The 22,467-nt window shown below is 43.0% G+C and overlaps 2 protein-coding genes across 5 annotated transcripts in view; one reads left to right on the forward strand and one right to left on the reverse strand.

Annotated features, from left to right (window-relative positions):
- The window catches only part of INSYN2A (inhibitory synaptic factor 2A), a 59,512-nt gene extending 42,783 nt beyond the window's left edge, over window positions 1-16,729 (forward strand). The window contains exon 4 of one of the 2 annotated variants that reach the window (XM_014829416.3): window positions 14,162-16,729. In XM_014829416.3, coding sequence (XP_014684902.3) covers window positions 14,162-14,345 — 184 coding nt within the window. In that variant the 3' untranslated portion in view covers window positions 14,346-16,729. The remainder of the gene's footprint in view (window positions 1-14,161) is intronic. The other variant, XM_070481019.1, reaches the window with a different exon arrangement.
- The window catches only part of DOCK1 (dedicator of cytokinesis 1), a 505,440-nt gene that overhangs the window by 285,695 nt on the left and 197,278 nt on the right, over window positions 1-22,467 (reverse strand). The window lies entirely within an intron of this gene.

A 22,467-nucleotide genomic window follows, 5' to 3' on the forward strand; every position in this document is an offset into this window, starting at 1 on the left:
GTTCTCCACTGTTAACAAGGAGGAGGTGAAGAGCAAGCACCCAGGCAAGCTTTGTTTAGCAAGAACTCCTACACATTACAAATTATCTTCTCAGAGATAGCAACTTATCAGAGAAGTCTGGTTAGTGGAAATCTTTTCACTACATTCATATGGTGGAAAGGAATTTTCAATCAACAAGAAAGCAAAGCCACGTAACCCTAGCATAAAATAAACCTGCCCCAACATCAGTCAATTAGGACAAGAAGGGAGGAAGGTGCAGCCTTGCCAGGTATCCTCACAGTTGAGCTTTTGTCAGTTTGGGAGCTGAAGCTCATCCAGTCTTTTAATGCAACAAAGCAGAAGTGAAAAGAGTTTTCAGAAAAGGTTCAGACAGTGAGCTTGATGAGCATAAACCCATTTAACATGTTGTGGGGGAACTGAAAAAAGAATTTATTAGGACATTCTCCAATGTAACTGAAGTAATTTAAATAAATTTAGCTCTAATCCAGAAGTAACATACATTAAAAGTGCTATTAAAAGTGATTTAACAAGCCTGTGAAGGACGGGAATTTGTCTTTTTCAGGAATTAGCCTTCAGGAATTTAGAACTGACTCAACCACCATTCTGCATGAATCCCAATACACCAGCCACTGGCCCACTTTTCAAAAGACCTGTGAGTGTCCCAGCACCACAGGAATTCGCCAGAATTTAGCAAAGACTCACCAGGTGGAGTGATCGGGCCATTGTGATCGCTTTGGCTCTCTCTCATGAACTGGGAAAACGCATGTCTACTCAGAGATCTTTTCATCAAAGATGCGATTGTAGGGACCGTGGATTTGGTGGTGTGCGTCTTCAGGAACTGAGTAGAGACGAGGCCATCTACAGCCATGCCAACCCTACCATCAGGCCTCTAGACAGAGCAAAGCATCCCTGGAGAGATGGTACTAGAGAGAAAGCGGAGTTTTAGATTTCTTTCAGGGAAGTATTTTAAACTCCCTCCCTTCAGAGTGATAACAACAACTAAAATGCCCCCAACCTCAAATTTCTGCTGCAGACAGAAGTTCCTCTGGAAGGCTTAACGGTTCCATTTCAGGGGGGTTCCCACAGTCTTCCAACTATTAATTCAAGCAAGGTCTTGATATGACTACCGAGTTGAACATATTCAACAAACTGTGTTTCTCAATTTTCCTATCACTTTATATTAGAAATAATTAAAATTTAAGTTACTCTGTACATTCATTATTGACATGAGGCAAAAGTTTTCTGAGCTCTATAGATGCTAAGAGGAGTGAAGCCCACTTCTGGTTGACTAATTGAAAACCAGTCAAAAGAGGTGGAGTCATATAAACTGAGATTTTACAATTACGTGACTTAAAGCCATGCCTGTGTTTCGAGGTGAGGCCCAGATGTCTTCTGTGAATGTGGGCGCCCCCGCTTGAGTGGGGTTATCTTCCATGAACCACACTCATTTTCCTTCCTTTGAAGTGGAATGAGGTCTTGGAAAAGAACCTGATTCAGAATCCTTCTGGATGCTGATTTGTTCCTCCCCTTTTCACGCTCAATATTTTGTAGCACGCTCCTCTTTCCAAAGCACCTAACTCACAGAAATCATTCTCTCTTGCCTCAGTTATATTTCATTGGTTTACATAACATTCAAATAAATCACATCATTTCAATGATGAGTACAGCTGGCATAAACAGACTCAAACACAGCCTCCTCTTGGTGAGCATGCAGCTGGAGAAGGAACAACAGAGGGTCACGGGTCAACAACAGAGAAGTCTGTTCGCCAGGAGCATCTGGCCTGTGTGGGCGTCAGTTATGTCACAGGGGACAGGGTAGTGGTGGTTAATCTAGCATGTAGGTTAAGGGGCCATCTGTAATCCTATCAGAATATCAAAGTCTGATATAAGAGGATGAAGGGAATGCTCCCTCTGGCTCCTGGAGGACTCATGTCTATCTGAGTTGGCCCTGGTGGCTGACAGTTGTTACAGAGATAGGTTACTTCCCTCGGGGTTCCCTTTTGCCAAAAAAGAAAGGGATGGGCGGAGCAAGGGAGAATTCTGCCAGATGATTTCTCAGGTTTCGGGTAGCCCTATGGTTCAATCCTCAAATGTCAAATGCTTCATGAAGATTAGAGGTTTCTTTGGTAGAAAAGCATTCAGAACTCAATAGTCCTTGGGCAGGAGAAATCACCGTTCAGGTGACCCTGTAGCTGTGCACATGGGCAGCCACAACATCTCACAAGTATAGACCCAAAGTGAGCCAGGGCAAGTGTCCAAATTTCAAAGTCTTTATGATTTAAGTCCATTTCTTCTTACCAAGGAAACTTGCAAACAAGCCATCCTTCAATTCCTGCACACCTCTATAGAGAGGATCCCGTCAGAAGGAATGAGTTTAGCTCAAGGTCAGGGTCCTTGCAGTTGGTTCCAAGCCTGGCTCTGGCACCCAGGCTCTCGGGTACCAGGGCCTGCATCCCAGACTTCAGAGATGTTCCTGTGAGTCCTCGCACCAGCATCTCTGCCACTCTTCTTGGTCTTTCCTTTGGGATGCCTGGAGCACCTCACGATTCAATAGGTTAAAGGAGTTTCAAAGTAAAGAAATTCTGAAATGCCAAAGGACTGTGGTTGTCCCAGAGACTGGGAGAACATGAGGGGCCATCATAGCTGCCATTTCTACATGTTGCAATTTGTCATACCTGTTTGCTGGCAGGCAGAGAGCCCTGGAGGTCAATGAATTTGACCCCGTCTGTCTTGCATTTCCACACTGCTTTTCAATTGAAATCAATTACCCTCTCCAAGCAGCATAAGAATCCATTGTGTTTCCAGTAACACTTGGCCCAGGGAGATGCAAATGGAACCATGTTCAAGACCCAGCTCCCTGTGGTTTTATCAACACAATCCTGTAATAAATATGTACCTTTGCCATGGGTGGCGGTACATATTTCTCTGTAAAAAATAAGTCTGTCAGGGAAATCTACAGGACTTAGAAAAAACATCAAAAGGACAAAAGGTCTTAAAGCAATTTCAGGAGAAAATGCCTGCCAGAACCACAAGCAAAAAGTTGGAAACATCAGCCTGTTGGAGTCTGCTGCTCAGGTACTGGGCGCCCCAGGGGCTAGGGCTGAACCCCTACTCTCTCTTTGGTGGGATGTCCATGAAATCTCTAAGTCATGCAAGATTGTACTAAGGGATGAGGTAGGTCCCTTCCAGCTCTGAAATCCCATGAGGGAGTGATATACGATTATGAAAGGAATGGGTCTGGGCGCTTCAACAGAAAATACACATGGAGGTGAAAGGGTGGACAGTCACAAGGCATTTCTCAACCAAATAACATCCATTCCTGTATTGGCAAATCAATTTACGTAGAGTCGAACAACCGTTCTTGGGCAGTGAATTGATTGCCCTGCTCACTAATCCACTGAAACCCCAAGCATCAAAAGTGATATTTTCCATAACTGGGAATTTTGAGGTGGTTGACATGATCACATTTCTTCCCACGATGACATCCCTTCAATTGTGATCCGGACCAAGTGTGAAATTCTAATTAAAGACCGTCTCAGCATGACAAAAGATTAAAAGAGATGGAAGTTTCCTTTTTCTTTAGTAAAACTTTTCTGGATGATCATTCATATTTCCTGTCAAAATAAGCTGTAATTATTTCAGAAGATGTTTTAAGGATAAATTACTAATATAATCTTTGCTCATAAGCAGTTGACAGCCTTTGTACGCAGCCTATCTGGGTAATTCTCTTGTCAGACTAATCTATGAGTCACACCACTGATGAGTCACCTTTTGTTCAGATTTATTTCAGAGAAGAACAATGAGATGTACCATTTCCCTCCTTTACTGAAGTGGTTAATTCGTATAATCGTCACCACCACAAAATGGCCTGAATTCAAATTTGCACATTTTTATGAAAAGAGCACGTGCTAACCTCAATTCAAAGCCTTTTGGGAATGAAAGCAAGATTTCAAAGATAATAATAATGCTGACTCAGATTGACTAAATAGAATCTTTACCAGAATTTAAAGTCTCCCTGTAAAGTGTTAGAGTTCCTACCATTAGTTACAAGACCTGAAGTGACAGTACCCTCCAGGGGGATGCTGCCCACACCTGCTTCATTTCTGTATCGTCAACCACCACACAGCTGGCCTCGAGTGACATTAATAATTATGCAGTGCATCAGTGAGTGGGCTGAGAACCTGAGTGGATGGGAACACCAAGGCTCTGCCTATCACTTTGTTTTCAACACCACAGAGGGAGGGAGCTTGCAGATGCCCTGTGGTCTATGTCATATTTTCATCATTTGATATAACCCATCAATGGTCAGGCACAGGCAGGATTTCAAACAACCATTTTGATACAATACCCGAAGTCCTTTCCATTTGATGCTTTATATGCATTTCTTCAGCAAGTATTTTGCACGGGACTCCTAGAGATGACAGCCTTTGTGCCAGACGCTGAGAGCTGGCGAGGAGTCGTAATCTGGCTGAAGACAAGCCCAAACACACCCCCTACCATAAGACCCTGTAACAATAGAGCACCGACAAAAGGGAACCTTCTGTACTAAAGGTGGGGGCCACAGACACAATGAGGAAAGGCAGATGAGGAGGAGCTGAAGGAAGCCAGGATGCTTGACCTGGGTGGGGACAGCTGACTCCGAGGTGACAGCATCATCTTGGAGGGGTACCAGGTGGGAGGTTTAGATGTGTTCTCTAGAGCCCCCCACCCCAGGCAAGAAAGTTAGGAACAACCAACGGGAACTAGGGGGAAACAGCCAGAGCATGCCTAAGGACGGAAGGGGATGCCTTGCTACACATGTGCACTCATCTTTACAGCAGCTGGGGAACTTTCCAGTACATTGCAGTCTTTGACTGCTTTTCAAGTAGGAAGTTCCTAAATTCTGCCAGCTTTTTCCAAAATGATTGGAGGGATTTCAGGAAAGATGAGTAAAATACCCTAATATTAGGAGATTGAAGGAGGAATTTGCAGAATTAGTGGGTTGCATTTTCTCAAATCATCTTTGATAATTCATTGCATTACCCATAAGAGCATAAAATATAAGGTTGCAAAGATTCCAGATAAAAATGTGCATGGAAATTTCAGATTGTGGTGTACTGCAAAAACAGAGCTGGTGAGGGTAGCGCAGGATCAGGACAGCCTCCAGAACTAAAAGCCTCGAGACTAATGAAGTCTTACTGTTCAGAGAGGTAATTGCATTTGTAGGCAGAAATGGTGCCAATTCTTGCCTGTCCAGAGCCCACTTGGAGGGAAGTCTTTGCAGCCTTTGTCATCTAGTGATTATCTCTTAGTGGAAGTGCCCCTTCCAGTCCTGCTTCAATTACCACCACTTGCGCATATTAAGTTCTTTAACAACATGAACCATGTGGAGGAAATTAGCCTTTTGTCTAGTATTTAGTGCTCTGTTCTTAGTATTTACAGTGAGTGATGAGGTGGGAGGAAGATGAGAGAAATGATTCCCTGGATAATACCTTATGCAATGTTATTCTGGTGTCATGAAATTTTAAAAAAAAATTTTTAATAAAGTAAATTAAAAGTCAGAAAAAAAAGTGATTTAACAGGCCTCAAAAATTCTCCTTGATAATCACCAATGCCAATAACTCAAGTTTTTCTCTTCTATTAGAATTCTAAAGATATATTATTTTTCCCCCAATATGTAAAGATTTAGAAATGTTTTAGTACTCTTTAGTAACCTTTTAGTAACCTTTAGTAACGTTAATTCTAAATGTAATTCTGATACATATCAGATGCTGTAAACTTGATTACAGCTGTAAAACTGAAAACTGATCACTCATTTCAACATATTATTCGTAAAGCAATTACTTAAAATTTATTCAGCGGAGAAAGGTTAATTATACTGATGACCCTCCTCTAAAGACGTTCACCTTTGGTTATGCCAAAGGGAAAAGTTAAAGGAGGCATTCACCAATGTCCAAAACTGAGGGACAGGGTTACCTTGTCAACTTCATGAGGAAATCAATGTAATTCATTTTTAGATGAATATGGAGATTTTTCTAGGGGCTGAATACAGGATTCAGTCCTTAACACAATGCCCTGAGTTAGGTCATGTGAAATTCACGGTGGGCACGGTAACTAGAGAAGACAGTGGTTGCTAGGGCCACTCGGCTGACTCTGCTACCGTCAGTCATTTTGAAAGAACTAATCTCATAGATATGACATCCCTGGAGGGATGGCAGGGAGCCCGGGGTTTAGACTGGTCCAGGGTGACACCAGAGGACACAAGCAAGAAGCTAACAGGGTCTGGCTTGTTGGCATAGTGGTTAAGTTCATATGCTCTGCTTCAGCGGCCCAGGGTTTGCGGGTTTGGATCCTGGGCGTGGACTTATGCACTGCTTATCAAGCAGTGCTGTGGCAGCGTTCCACATACAAAATAGAGGAAGACTGGCACAGATGTTAGCTCAGGGACAATCTTCCTCAAGCAAAAGGAGGAAGATTGGCAACAGATGTTAGCTCAGGGCCAATCTAAATAAATAAATAAATACATAAAATAGACTTTATTAAAAAAACCAAGAAGCTAATGGTTTCCTGGTCTGTGATGAGACTATCATTGCTTCATACCAGTGAAGATGGCTCTCTCTGCTCATGTCAGAATAGAAGGGGAGCTCCTTGGAGCATCTAGAACTCAGAGTACTGGGCGGGTAGCTCAGGGGGGTGAGGCTGCTTTGTACATTAGCTCCAGCACTGTGACCCCAGGAAGTCTTTCTCTCTGGGCAGAAGAGTGCCCATCTTCAAAATGAGAAGAGCAGACGAGGTGATGGCCAAGATCCTGGCCAACGCCAATCAGGTCACCCGACCTGGTGTTCCACCCCTGGCACCTGCTGGACTCACTACAACCTATTTTGGACAGTCACGTATTTTCTCCATTTAACAGTGCAGTTACAACGCACTTCCTACCCAGAGATAAAAAACTGTCTGCTCTTCACTGCGGCCAGGGACGGCAGCATATTGGCAGGCTACATTTAATAATTATTGACCCCTTCTAAATATAATGTATGATCTTTGTGGCTTGCTAGGGGTGTGGCATAAGATATACTTAATAGACACATGACACTCTTGTTAGTGATCTGGTCGCATTCCTCTTTGAGAAATTATTATGGGCAGAGGTTAGAAATAGGTCTTGAGGGTTTCCACTTCAACCTCACAATTTATAGGAGGTTAAAACATGGTTCCCTGGTTCCTGTGCATCTGGCCAGCCCTCAAACTTGGGCACTTAGATTAGGCCTGGGTGCCAGGCCAGTATTTGTGCTTCAGAGAAAGTCACAGATAAGATGGACACTGAGGCTGGAGCTCTAGTCAAGCATAAAAGGAGTGTGACTGTTCTCCAAGAAGGTAAGGGTAAATAACCAGCATGTATTCAGGAAAGTCACTGTCTAACTGTAACTTTAGATACTTCATAGTATAATTGACAGCTGGAATAACAGACTAATGTTTTGCTTTTTTTTAACTGTGATCATAATTTCCTTGCCATAGCATACCAGGAAAAAGAGGATAGATCTTATAGTTTGGATTTAGATCAATATAGATCAATAAATCTATATTGAAAATACTGATAATATTAATTGAATTAATATTATTGAATATATTGAATAATATTAATTCAATTAATATTATTGAATACCCATCTATTTCTGGTATTTTAAATCTTAGAGTTATTCTGTAAACATTGATTATGTACCTACTGTGTGTAAGAGTGGTAAGGGAAGCATTCAAAGCTATGATGAATCATTTCTATGTTCAAAGTGTTAAAAGCTAGTAATTACAAATTATTAATATTTGAAACTATTGGAATGGTATTCATATATAATATATATAATATACGTATGTAACATATAGGCCTATTTTTTATACATATATTTATTTTGATGAATAAATTGTAAATGAAACTGGAAACTAGAGCAGCAGCATTTTGCTGAGACTAGAAGTGAGGGGTTTTGGGTTCAGTTTGTCAGTTTATTTCAATTCAGTAAACAAAGAGCATGTTCTGAGCCTGACACTGTACTAAATGCACCACAGATGTAAGATGAATAAAACGTGGTCCTCCTTTCAATGAGTTCACAGTCCTGAGAAAAAATAGCTACAGTCCACCCTGAGCTGGATGTGCTCTAGTAAAAATGTGGAGACAACCCTGCCCAAGGAGCAGTCTGCTCCAGAAGAGTTTGGACAGGACCAGAGGAGCAGTGGGCAGACGTGGTTATTCTAGAAAATCCACAGGAAGCAGCAGCAGCATGTGACCTAGGTTTGAAGGAGGAGCAGAAGTTTGTCAGGGAGTTTCAGGTCCTCCTAAGGAGACTGGTAACTCGAAAAGGGTTGAGGGGGGAGAGAAATGGAGAGAGGAAGAATGAGACTTGGCTATTTCAATGGCCAAAGAGAAAACTGCTGAAGATCTGGACTAGGGCAGCGGAGGGGGGCCCAACAGGAAGGACACTGGAGACTGCTGAGGGCAAATGCACCAGACCCCACTGATGGCAGCAGGCAGGACGGACAGGTCAGACTGGATTCCAAGGTGGGTAGCTTGGCCAGCTGGATGAATGGTGGCCGCTGGCTACGTTTGGGAGGACAGAGCAACAGGCTAGGGAAAGATTCGATTTTGGAACTGTTGAATGTATGGTGCCCTCAGAAATTCACATGGAAATGCGTTCAGGAGAGAATGATGGCCGTTTTGGGTCCTGGTTCTTTGACATGAACCGAGACCCAGAATGAAGAAGAAACTTGGCCTAAATTCACCTAGCTTGCAAGCAAGGGAGCCAGGTCTGGACCACGGAGCCTAACTTTCAGGTTCCTCTGGAACAACGCTGGTGTTGTCCATGGTGCTAACATGCAGCCAGCCAGATTCTGGCTGCTTCTGTAGACATAAAGGATTGTGCTTTGGAGACACCATCTGTCCCATCCAACTCCCCACAGTAAGCGCCATCACGCACCCCAATGCACTGGCTTTCCTGGGCTTGCACCGTGGTTCCCCACAAGTGTGGCTGCTTCGTGGAATGCCCTGTGGGGTGGGAGTGCATCTCCACCATCATTACACGGCCCAGCAAGCTCAGGTCCCAGAAGGTGAGATGATTTATCCACAGTGGCAAAGCGTGAGTCAGTCAGAGCCACGGTTAGCACCGGGGGACTCTGCGATCTAATTCAAAGAGAAAAACAGAAGCCTCTGCTCTGCAGCCCACTGAGCCACGCTGATGTTGTCGAGGCCAGAGACATCCGAGATTTCAGGCTTCCTTCCACGCTAGAAAACAAACAAGTGCTTGGGTGCCAAATTCACCTGCTTTTAACTCTTACGCACTACACACAGGGGATTGGAGAATGGTGTGTTTTAAATACATTCCCCTTAAATTAACTTGAGGAGTACATGACAGCTTGCTGAGGAAACCGTGGCAGGGTCCGTGTATTTATAGGAGCATTAGACAGCAGAGTATCAGCCGGAGGAGCTAGAACAACACTCCTGCACAATCCCATGCAGTGCCGGGAGAAGTGTTACTACAGAGCCTAGCAGAGTCTCCAGGAAGCAAGTAAAGCTATTAGGGTGCCAGCAGACGGAGCAGCTGGGATGTAGGACCGATTTTTATTTCTTTGGAAATGTACAGAAGAATAATTTCGTAAGAAAAGTCCCCATCCTTAAAACTTCATTTTTAAGAGAAAAAGACTAAGCAAAGAAATTAAGTCTACGCCCCATTGCTCTAATCATTCATCACCAGGAGGCACACAGAGTGCTCCAAATGGCTTTGCAATGGCACACACAGTGGCACAGCTTCAGTTCATGTGGACTTCTCAATGCCAAGGGTTTATTGAATGGTTCCGTTGTCTGGTGGGAGGAAAGGGACGAAGGCAGAGAAAGGAGAGACATAAGCATATAGCAGCTTCTGGGTATTTAAATCTTGTACACAGCCCCAGCAGTCCTGGAACTTTCTGTCTCACCCCACACTGTCTGCAGCCTTTGTCTAACTCGGGTGATAATTAAGGGAGAGCACCTAGCACAGGTAAGGCTGGCCTGGCTCCACATTCACATTCATGCTTTGAAACTCCAGAGTCAGGACTTTTCCAGACTGCTCATGCTCCCGAGGAATAAGCATTCAGCATGATGGGTGAGTCCCTTGACAGTGCAGTGCAAACAGCAGGTCTCGCCCACAGGAGATGAGTGGCACCAGCAGCAGCGCCCTGCCTCAGGTGTGCTGCAGGGCATCAAGACCCGGAGGCTTTAGGGAGCTGGGTAAACCCCCAGCCAAGTCCTAAGAGACGACGAGGTCTGGAGCCCAGACTTGGCACACAGACGCTCCGTCTGCCCATCTGACTAGAGAGTAAGTCTCTGTGCTGGAACCACTCTGAAGCAGGTCCAAACTACACAGGGGAGGCCTGCTGCCTTTGATGGCGGTTAGAAGCAACGTCATGCAGAAAACACCAGTACAGCCTCGCACATAGGGCCAGGCCTTCCTCCAGGCCACAGGAAAAGTGAAAAGGGACTAAAATGACACTCTCAGGTTTCCCTTAACAGAGCACAGCAGCAGCTGGTCACCCACAAGTGTACCCTGCTGACCTTACCCATCCTTTCCAAGATTTTATTGCAGGCTTTTCCAGAAAAAGAGAAATAGGGAGTGGAAGAAAGCAGCCAAGCTCCAAAAAGATCCTGGTGTGTGCTTTGCAGAAAATGTTTCAGAATCTTCTTTGATTAAATTCTGACAGAACGGAGCCAGGTCACAGAGCTCGCCAACGAAGTCGGCTTGGGGAGAAGGTCTGTTTGTCTGCAACAAGGAGGGGGCTCATTGTGGGAGGAGAAAGTGGGGCACCACAAGATTACTGACCAGGGCAGAGCAGACCAGGGCAACTGGGACCAAAGCTGAGATGGAATTTGTCTTTTAAGGCTCCGTGCTCATTCATTAATTCAGTAAATATTAGGTAGGCAAGCACCATGATTCAGGGCCTGCTGTAGATGCTGGGAACAAAGACAGGTCATTCTCCCTGGTCACAGCCCCTGCATTTGAGGGATGGAAGCAAAATAATATGGAAACAAATAATTATTCATGGCAAGTGCAGAGAAGGAAAAAGAAAGCGGTGATGGGAGATCTTTTGGAAGGTACTAGAGAATGAGGAGGCAATGTGTACCTGGGGGACAGAGGGACAAGGCGTGGCCAGCCATGCCACCAGCCAAGACAGGTGTTCCAGGCAGGGGACAAAGTAACAGCCATGAGGACAGTAACAATGTCTTCTGTAATGGCAACCCCACCCACACCACATGGTCTGCCAGGCAGCATCCAGGGCCCCATCCCCACGCCCACTGTCACTGGGACATCAGTGTTGAAGCCCAAAGTGAGGGCCATTACTGCTCCATCAGGCAGCCTCCCAACCCACCTATGGACTCCTCACTGTGTTAAGTAGGGAGGGGCATCTGTGCACAAAGGAGTCAAAGTGCCCTAGAATGTCCCCTGGTGGCTCCGTTCCAAGTCGTCTCCTCTAACCAGGACAGCAGGTGCTGCTTTCTTCTGGCTATTTGGCTGTTAAGATTGAGCATTGTGTCAGCCAGAGTTGTCCAGACTATTAACCTTCAGATACTGCCCTCTCCAGCCAGCTACCTGCTTCAGATTCACCCCGGTGACTTGGTGTGTTCCTTCCCCAATGAGAAAAGCACATTCTTCCCACCTCATGGCCAGGGCACAAGACTCTACAGTTTGCCCAGCCGGTACACCGCAACTTGCATGTTACAGAGGGGAGGGAGGCACCAGGCTCAGGGTCGCGTTGCCTGCCCCAGAGCAAGCATCTCCCAGCAGGTATTCATGGCCGCACATGCTCCCTCCATGCAGAAAACTGCTCCTGGTTGCAGCTTCTCAGTGGAGGGGGAGCGCAAACAGGAATCAACCCAACAGATAAAGTCGAGTCATTTTGTTAACAAGAACTCAGATTAGATTACTCTGTGATTACATGGTTCTGCGGTGTGATAAATTGGTTAATAACAGGATTCCCAATGTAGTTGCTTAATGGAAATTCAATAATTACAGGTACCCGGAATTCTGCTGTTCGCCTAGGAAATGCTAGCACCCCTCTCCGATCTAATAACTGAAACCTATCTGGGACTGTTAAAATGGCTACAATCTGGACAGCGCATGCTTTCAATATTAACTTGATAAAATTACTCTGGTACCTAGTGTAACATAGTGGATACTGCAGTATATCACAGACTCAATAGAAGGGTTCTTGTTTTCCTTGTTAAACGTTCAAGTTGAAGAATTCTTTAATAGGTATCTTTATCACTGTTAGCTCGTCTCAAAATTAGTAATCGACAGATAATAAGGAAAAAAATAATATTTGAGTTGCATCTTACACTTTAGGAAACTTTTTCACTGACCTTTTTTGTGGGGGGAGGAGTGAGATAGTCAGGAAATAATTATTATCTACCTTGAAGTGAAGGAAACGAAACCTTAAAGAAGATAAAGGACTTATCTGAGTCCTCACTCACCACGCCCAACATCAAGTGGAAAAGGCAGGACAGAAATCCACATTCTTTCTACTGTGCCACAAAATTGAGGGTCATTTTTTCCTAAATGCACCACATCCTGAGACTAGCACTTTTTACAACTGTCCTTAAGAGGGACTATGCCCCATTGTCACATGTTCTACACTGGCAAAACATGAGTTCATGAAGTTTTATTCTACTTCCTATAAACTGCAACATGCCTCAGAGACCCTTTGAAATGGGGAAAAAAATAATTCTTGTTTTGGGAGCAGGGGGTAACTAGCCATAAACTTCTCTGACAATATTTTTAATTTTGTCAGTTATATTATAGTCTTTGACAATAAGAAAAATGGAACAGTGGATTTAAAACATAAAATGGTCCATTAGACGGGTCTTGAACTTGGTTTTAAAACTCCAGATAACACAGCTTCGCTGTTTTGTCTTTCCAAAATGTCAAAATTTGGCTAGGATTAATGGTTCTCTAGATCAATAGGATTTCATGTTTATAAATGGTTTACGGTTCCACTGGATATAAAATGTTATGAGCTCATACATTATCATCATTGCTGAGCCTTTACTGAAATCTACTGACATTTAGTCTGGCATCTAGACCAGACATGGAAGGAGCACGGAGCAGAATTCACCGGAGGCCTGGCATGATGCAGCGCCCAGGTCCAAATAATAGGGGTCTCGGGGAGCTAAGCAGAAGGGGGACAAAGCTCAGCAGTGCTGGGATCATCACAGAAAAGTGACACTGGACCGGGGTGGTCCCATCTCAAATGCCAAACCCATTAAGAGTTAGTTACAGATAGGGGATCAACAATGGTTCTTTCCAAAGCCATGAAGAAACAGGAGGACCCTAGGCAAGTTGAAGCATTCTTCATAAGAAACAACACATATTTTAAAAATCATCTTTAATCCTATCCTTCTAACACAAATATTACCACTACTGGCCAATATCCTTCCACATGGCTTCATGTTTGTACACTACGGTTTCAGTGATGTAATTACACTTTGGGGTTATTTTCATGGTGTGCTGTCTATGTTTTTGCCTGAAAAAGCATCTTTGATAACAACTGAGTAATGTTCCATCGTGTTGGCTCAATAAACACACTGTTCTCCTCAACACTGGATATTTTGGCTCTTGCCAGTTTTTCGAGTGAATGAGATTTTGGAAGAACATAAGCCAAGGTCATTTCACTTCACGACTGCTTCAGGTGAGAGAAATAGATTTCTCTGATCTTGTGAAAAGCTGCACAGGCACAGAGCTTTCATCCACCTGGTGTATATGTCCTAAGATGACCCCTGAACACTCATCCTTTTGTTTTTCTATTTATTCCATGAAGCACATGTGTGCAGTCTATGGACAAGCAAAAGGCTTATTCAGATGTCACACTTTTCATTTCAAAAACACATTCTATACTTTGATACGAGCTGTATACCTTAACAACACTTCAGGGGTTCACAATGAAAGCAAATAAGTTCTTTTTCAAAGAAAATGAATCTATTAGAAACAGTTCACGGTGACATAGATGTAAAGCTAATAGCCATCTGCTTAATATTGAACCATAAAATTAAATTATAAACATAGGATGAATTATCATCACACTGGTAGCATGTCAGTAAATTTTGCTGTCACTAAGGGAGATCTTTATATATGAAAGATCAAGCACTAAGTTCTGCCCTCTCTTTTCTTTCTAGTGTGGAGCTAGATTTTAAGCAGCAAGAAGACAAACTCCAGCCAGTTTTGAAGAAACTCCATCCTTTTGAGGAAACTCAGGTTGCACCTTCGCCTTACTCTCAGGAGACTTACTCCTCGACTCCCAAGCAAAAATCCAAAACTGAATCTAAAAAGCATGGAAGATGGAAACTCTGGTTCCTTTAAAACTCATGGTGTTTGGAGTCTAAAGGCCGTCTTTAAAACCCACTGGAGTTAAGTCGATCCTTTTCCAAAATGAATAGGATCAAGTGAACCGTGGCTGACTCGGGTGCCACCCAGTTCTCACCCTGCTTACCAAAAAGGCCTTTGTACTAACAGATAATTAACAGAAGCAAGGTATTAAATGTCGCACCTTGCCAGCTGTTCTTTGCAGTTCACAGATGTGGGATGTAAAATCTGAAACAAAACTTATGTAGTCAAAGATGGTAAGTAAAAATTCTATGCCCCCACCCCAGATCGGCAAGTATTACATTATCAACCTGCGAAATGGCAGGCTGTCACTCTGTACACAGCTAAAACTCATAATTATTTTCAAGCCTTTATTATTTTTTTTAAATAACGAGAAGAAAAAGCAAGCCTTATGTTTGCAAAGGACTTCATTTTTATGTTTAATTTTGCAAATAAGCAGGGGGCGAGTGCAATTTTCAGCACATCAAATTCCGGAGAAAGCACAATTTTTTCAAGTGGTCGGAGACCATGAATAATCTCTAAAATGTGACTATATGTATATTTGCCTTCATGTGCTGTAGCGCTAAGCCAAGTAACCACATCTCAGTGTCACATTGACACCTCAAATTTAGCATTCTCTTCATCTCCAGACCTGCGACATGTTTACTGCTCATTTTCCAAATGGCCAGCAGCCAGGAGGCCCCCAAAGTCCGGACAAGCCTTTAATCACTGCAAGTTGACAGGGTCAGAGCTATTGGACACTAAGCTTTCTTAGATCTCATTTTTAATCTTTTGGTACCCAAAGGCCAAATGATACATTCTGGCAAGAATTTGAAAACACACATAGAGATACACAATGGATAATACAGTCACCAATAAATCCCAGGCATTCTCTGCCACTGGAAAGTGTTTCTGTGGATCAATCTTTGAGACATTGTTCATCACCGAAAGTGCAGCCAGACATTTTATACTATTCGTTATGCTTTGTAACAACTGTGGAAGACCTGGCCATCTCAAAGAGAAACAGCGTGTTTAGTTTAGCTGCTACCAACCAACAAACTTAACGTCACCCACATTTAACCTATTAGTAAGTTGTACTAAATGACATACCTAGGGGAAAGCTGTGAAATCAAATGTTTTTAGGTATTTTTTAAAACAACAGTGACACTTAGAGTTCTCTTTTGATTACACATTGCAATATAAATCTTAGTTCCTTTATTTTTTCACTCATTCCTCTGCACCTTTGCAAGTATCTTTTTATAGAAATCCAAAGCCCCTAGTCTATTAATGACTTTGTCTATCAATTTTTTGCTTTTCACAAGAGGAAGAAGGGATCTTATTTTGCCTCTTTTTGTACAACTTAAATTTTGAAGTTTGTTAACATACGAGAAAAACTAGTCCTCAAGTTTCTGTCCAACAGTTTCTTATCTAATCTAGTGCTGACATGCACACCTCACTGATTAGATGCCAAAAATAAGTGGTTACCCTTGGTAAAAGAACCTCTACCTGCACTTTTCAGATTGGAGCTATTTCTTGCCATGCATTTTCCTCCCAACTCAACAGCAAATCTATTTTAGTTCTAAGTGTTTGATTGTACAAGGTCCTGGTGATCAGCAATCAGACCTGGACTCGAAAAAATGAAAAGGGTGTATCATGTAAACATTCTTTGGGGGTTACTCAAACTATCCTGCAAATGTATGCTTCAATTCAACGAAAAACACATCTTTTGTGGAAACACTATATGAGGATACAAATCCTTGAATATCAGTCAACAGAATTGAGAAATATTTTTGTGCAAAAAGGATGAGCAAGTGGATCCTGTACCATGAAGGAAGTGCAATTGTTTCATGTAGACATAAAATTTAAAAAATGTGTTTCATGTATTTTATACTGTTTTTAACTAAAGTTATAAAAATGTTTGCAACAAGTTATCTCTCCTTGTGTTTTAAGAAACCCAGCTATCTCAGTGAGTTGAAATAAGGGTGTTAGCAGCTTTCCGATTAGTACCATAAATCTGTCTGAACAAGAGGACATCCTAGTAAACAAAACAACATCACTGTCTGAAAGCAGTCTAGACCAAAAAACAATAATAATCATCATTAAATTTTTCAGAGTCAAAAAGGAAACTGAAGATAAACTAATTCCTATTTAAAAATAAAACTATCTTCAGAATAGAAAAAAATATTTTCAAATTCATTTCATAGTTTAATTGCAATGTGTCACTAACAGATGATGATTCTTCTCTTAGAAAGATTTAAGTAAAAACTTTGATACAAAACCAAGGTAAAAAGTATAGTGTTCCCTCATATGTAGATGTACACATGGCATTACGTATAGAGATTAAATTATTATACTTGTCACTAAGTTCTTTATTAATTTTTAAATAAAAAATCAAAAGTAATGTTTTGTGTGGCTATTAAACTTATTTCATGGTCTCAATAATCTGGGAAAATAGAAGTAATCTAAGAAAATAATAATAAAGAAAGGATGTTTGGGCTGAAAAGAACTTCACTGGGTCCTCAGGAGAGGAGAGCACTGTCAGGCATGGGCACTGCCCGCTGGCCTGGCCTGGCTGGAGAGGGGGCGAGGCTGAAATCCAGCTTGGCTCAGCTTGCCACATCACGCACCCTGGCATGGGCTTCAGCTGCCAGGATGACAGGATGACTTTTTAAGGGCACAGGGCATTGCACAGGCTCACAGCAGGATCTAGCTAACTGATGTCTAATTTTTAAAGAACTTCAGAGAGACAACTGAACCCATCCAGTGTTTCCATGGCAAATCCCAGGATGGCCCTATGGAGACAGTTTCTCTCTAGAACATCTATCAAGCAGGTCCCCAACCCCAGGGGATGGGCCACCTCCTTCATTTCTTCTTCCCTCCCCTGGGTAGAAGACAAGTGCCCCAGTCGGGCTGAGCACCCTACCTCTCCTGGAAGCCTAGGAGAGAAGAGGTCACTACTTCCTCTCCTGGTCTCTGCAATGACAGAGTCTACTTGCAAGGATGAGACATGGTAGGCTGAGACGGAAGGCTCCTGCTACCTCCCAGGTTCCTCAGGGAGCAGAAGGGGATGAGTGCAATTCAGGTGTCTAGAGAAGGAGCAAGACCCAATGCTCCATCCCAGAGCAGTGAGGGATCCTCCAAGTCATAGCCTGTAACTATTTGTGAGCCACCTACTGGTGCTGCCTCGGAGGGCCTCTCTTATAAACAACTAGATACGACATTCTGCCATGCAGGTGCCTACCAGTCACTCTGAAAGTGTACCACTGCCCTCCAAGGAGAAGTCCCGGGGCCTCTGCATCTGCTCCTTCGATCTCAGACCCTGCCCTACTCTGGCAGAGTGTCAACTGGAAGGGAATCAAGGTGTGGGGAAACCATGCTATCTTGGAAAGGGCTTAGGAAGCTAGAAGAAGTGCCCCACGCATCCTATGAGGTTGCCGAGGTGTCCCTTGCCATGGAGATCTGAGGTGTAGCACATATGGCATCACAGCCTGTAGACCAGCACCAGGCTGACTCCAGTCTCAAACAGTAATAAGCACGCCTTGCAATGCCACGCGCCTTGGGGTACCATGGCACAGCTGAGATACACCATCCTCAATTCCAACTCCAAAGACACACCATCAGATTAAAGTGCTTGCTTTTTGCCTTTCATAGAAGAGAGCAAAACCAAGAAATGGGTGGTGAACTTGTGCATCCCACGCTTTCTGTAACAGTGTAGCACATTTAACAAAGCCCGGACTGATTCTCCTGGAGCACTTTTATCAGCAAGAAAAATTTGACTTGATTACTAAGCAAGGCAGTGTCATTGGTGCATTGTCACCTAAAGATCACAGCAGCTGCTTTCTACCCCGATATATCTCCTTTTATCTAGAAAAACTCTACCATGGGCACATTTGGCACAGGCAGTCTGCGGCCGATTTATTTACCGGAAGAAAAGAGCTATATGATTCAGAAATAACATTCTATTTTGTGAATTAGTGTTAACTAATCATGCTATGATGTGTAGCCTACATTTCGGCAGATAAGAAGGTCATATGAAGTAGCATATTGCCTTTTAAGTAGCTCAATAATTAACCTAAGATACTTGTGCGGTTTGGTATGAATATGCAAGAATTGCAGACCATATTTTTCCCAAGCAGTGACGTGGTTTTTATTTCCTCTGCAGTAAATCCACAGTCAGTGACCAACCTCGAGCAAATATCAGGGCCACAGAAATATGAGAAAGGCAGGAAAACCTGCTGTACCGATACCAAATCAAAATGAATTTATAAAGTCATCACAGCTCACATGCGTACCTGTGTTAGGATATTTCCTGAAAGCATGTTTTCTAAGTAGATTTATCACCAAACAGTACAATTCCCGACACTTTTTAGGACACTCATATGCAAAAGCAGCCACTGTCCATTTGAAACATTCAAAACGTATTCTTTTCTTTTGCAAATGAAGATTTAAACAGCATTTTTAAAAAGGCACATTCATACATAAACTCCATTAGAATAAAGACTGCAAAAGGAATGTTCATGCATGGGGACATAACATCTTTGTGAAAATATTTGGTTATGAGTCTTGGTAAAAGGGCTCTATTTACTGGAAGACCATTCTGTTATATTATTTTCCAAATGAAGAAGCATGTCAGGTCCTTATAAGTCACCCAGGCTCAGAGAGCCCTGGGTTTTCACTAACAGCATATTCCCTACCACTGATGCTGCCGACGAAAAACACTCCCATCCCAAGTGTCCCCACAGTCAGTGTTCAAAATGGAAGCAAAATAACTCCTGACGCCTGAGTCTAGTGACTCAGGAGGTCTGCTGGTCACAAGACCAAGTGGAGAATCCAGGCAGAGTTTTCCCTTTCCTAAGCCTACTTCTGTGAATTTTCCAAGGGAATCTTTCCTCAGAAGAGGCCCACATTTTCATTTTAGTGAATTAGTAATTGCCAGTCTTCTGGTGTGTATCCAGGCCATAGAAAAATCTTTAAAAGTCCTTCTCACTCGATTACATTTTTAAAGACCCATTAACAGAATGTAAATCTGATCATTTGAAAGAAGCAGCAGCAGCTAATAGCACAGGAGAAGGAACAGTCCTTCTGTGTTTCATTTCTTCCCTTCTCAACCCAGCATCGCGTACTGCGCTTATTGCAGCAAAGACACACTAGCTTTGGGGAGTGGAGGGGGGAGGTGAAGAGGGAACCAGATCACCCACCAAATGGCTGGCCCGGCCACCTGCCCAGAAGACAAGAGCACCCATCCCACATCCCACTTGCTCAGAACCACACACGATCACTAAGAATGCCAACACCGAGGGCACAGAAAACTTTACAAAGAGGAACAGAAAAATAAAATAGGAAATCAGACAATAGAAAACCAAGCATTTCACTCAATTATTCTACAGTATCAGACTACACTGGAGTAGAGATAAAATGACATCTAAATTCTGTGGCAAGGTTACTGTACGGCTTCTGTGTTAGGGCCTGCTTTAGACATCCACATGGTCTATGATTCTATACTTGCCAAATGGATTTTTTTTTTAAGTATACTTAGAATCATGGCATATTTTTATCCTATGCATGAGATACATTCTAACAGCCTATTTCAAATATAATGTGGAAAAGTATAAAATGAACTAAAACAAATGATATACAACCAACTGCACAGTCTTCATAAAACATCACAGATGCAGATAAAAGAAAAGCCTTATGCTGTATATATCACAGCTTACTCAGTGACGTGTGAAGTTCCCCAGTTCTCTATTCCATCCATAAACAGGGGAAATTGTCGGGCCACAGCAGCATTCCCAAGTAATAAGTTATTTCAATGGAAATGGAGGTCACATTTCTAGTATTATTGTTGACAATACCATGGAATAAATCATGAAGTGAAGCATTTATTCAAAAGTTCTTTTAATCACTTTAATGTTTTAACTCCATTTTCAGAGATTGCTTAGAATTTTAAAGCTGATGCATAGTTATAACCATTTCCATTACATTTATACAAAAATGAGTAGCAAGCACATAAGGATTGAAATCTCTGTGTGATAATGGAATGTTACAGCTTACCCAAAACAGGTCTATAAACCATTTTCTGCTCTTTTTCCACTCTAGAAGGTCCACTGATTAAGTTTTTTGTCCACCTTGTCAGAGATATTTTTTCCCCGGATCTTCCTCTAATCTAAATTCACAGAGCAACAACAGTGACATTAAGAAGCTAATGCATAAATCTCCATCTGAGAGGATGGGGAGAGCAAGGTCAAGCACACTGAGCAGGGGAGCATTTCAGTCTTCCCACTCCGTGGACATCACAATGAGGACTCACGGTTCCTTGATGACTGAGAGGTCCTTCCACACAACTCTAATTTTAAATGGCAAATGCCCTTCCTGAAAACATGTTGATGCTGTCATCACTCATTAAATTATAGCTTATTCAGAATTTTTTTTTTCCGAGATTCCTTCCGTGGCAGCTTAGTTTTACAAAAAGAATGTCTGGACTCCTTTCACAGATATTGGAAATGTTGGAATTGAGAAGAGTCAGCTTAGGACCTAAATCCCCTTCCTGCTTCTGAAGACTCCTGTTGGAGAAGGTCAGGGCAGTGGGGAATGAGCCAGAGGTGGGCAATGTGCCCTGCTCCACCCCCATTCCCTGACAGTGCCTTGGACCCCTGCCGACTGCTCAGTAGGAACAGGGCTACAGCTAGGTAAGACAGAGCATGGGTCCTCACTGCCATACCCGCTTCTTAGAACACGTCAGGGCTCTTCCTAAGGAACTCCTAAGGGGTCCTCACAACACATGGGTTCCTCCAAGCCTTTCAGGAAAGGCACACCCGACTCTTGGCCTGGCCCTTCTACCTCCAGGAGATTCTAATGTTTGGCCCCATGGAAATGAATGAGAGGTGGAAAATGGAAAGGTGCCTACTTTCCTGGTCAGCTGCCTCCCTAAGTAGGATAGAGCTCTTGAAGGAATTCAGAATTCAGAGTCCTCTTTGATACCTCCTGGAATACCACTGAGATCAGTATCATGAGTCTCAATCTTACACAACAGACTAAGGAGAGTAAGCCTTGGCACCAAATCAGGGCTCCAAAGCAGTGCTGCCAGGCTAGCTGTGGGATCTAGAACAATTTCTCATCTCTCTGCAGGGATTTTCTACAGTTGCATATACACGACAAAAGGTGAGAATTAAATGAGAATATTCCCATTAGTTATACAGTGCCCAGAACATAAATAAGTGCTCAATGAAGAGCAGCTATTATTATTGCCACTATTATCATTATGCCTGAGATATGAGATATTTCCCAAAGGCATCCTGGCCCACATGGTCTGAGAGAAGACACTATGCTCTGCATGCTCCTGTCTACCTTCCTTAGATCCTCTGATTGAGCTGTGAGCACATCTCACAATCTCTCCACATTCCAAGGATGAATCCAAACTGTTATGGGCTTCCCCAGCCCTCCTCTCCCCAGTTTAACTGTTGACCATCAGGCTGACCCGAGTGAGCACACAGCTCGAGTCAAGACCTAACCAGAGACGGGACTAACTCATCAGTTCACTTGCCTCCACATCAGCCATCTCCCCGCTCTGCCCATCCCAAGGGTCTACCACTCACTCACTGAAACCCCGTGAGTGCCGCCATCATGTCACCCCAGCCTCCCTAATCCAGCCCATTCCAACAGAGGTCTTAGCAAAATGATACCAAACTTGGTTCAACTTCAAGCCACACATCATCCAGCTACTTAAGGCTGTCTTGCAGTCCCACAATATGAGAGGGTTCAAGGACACCCCTAGCATGACCCAAGAAGACAGGAACACCAGACCCCAGGAGTACTCCTGGAGTCACCCCAAGTCTCACTCCATGGGGCTCAGTCTCCACCCACCTACACAAAGGTGTTTTTAGATTATATAGAAGAGTAGTGATGATTATATAAGAAGAACATGAAGAAGCAGACAAATTTATGGTTACAGAATAATGGAAAAGCCTACTGCAAATAAAGCCAATCTACAAGGAAACATTTGCCTTCCTAATTTATATACGTTATAGCCCAAATCTCTTAAAAAAGAAAATCTGAACATGATATGCTGAAACTCTGAGACATAGACTAGAGTCTTTTACTGGACGGAAACATAGTAAGGCAG

The sequence above is a fragment of the Equus asinus genome, chromosome 2, assembly GCF_041296235.1.
Source record: "Equus asinus isolate D_3611 breed Donkey chromosome 2, EquAss-T2T_v2, whole genome shotgun sequence".
In the NCBI taxonomy this organism is placed as follows: Eukaryota; Metazoa; Chordata; class Mammalia; order Perissodactyla; family Equidae; genus Equus; species Equus asinus.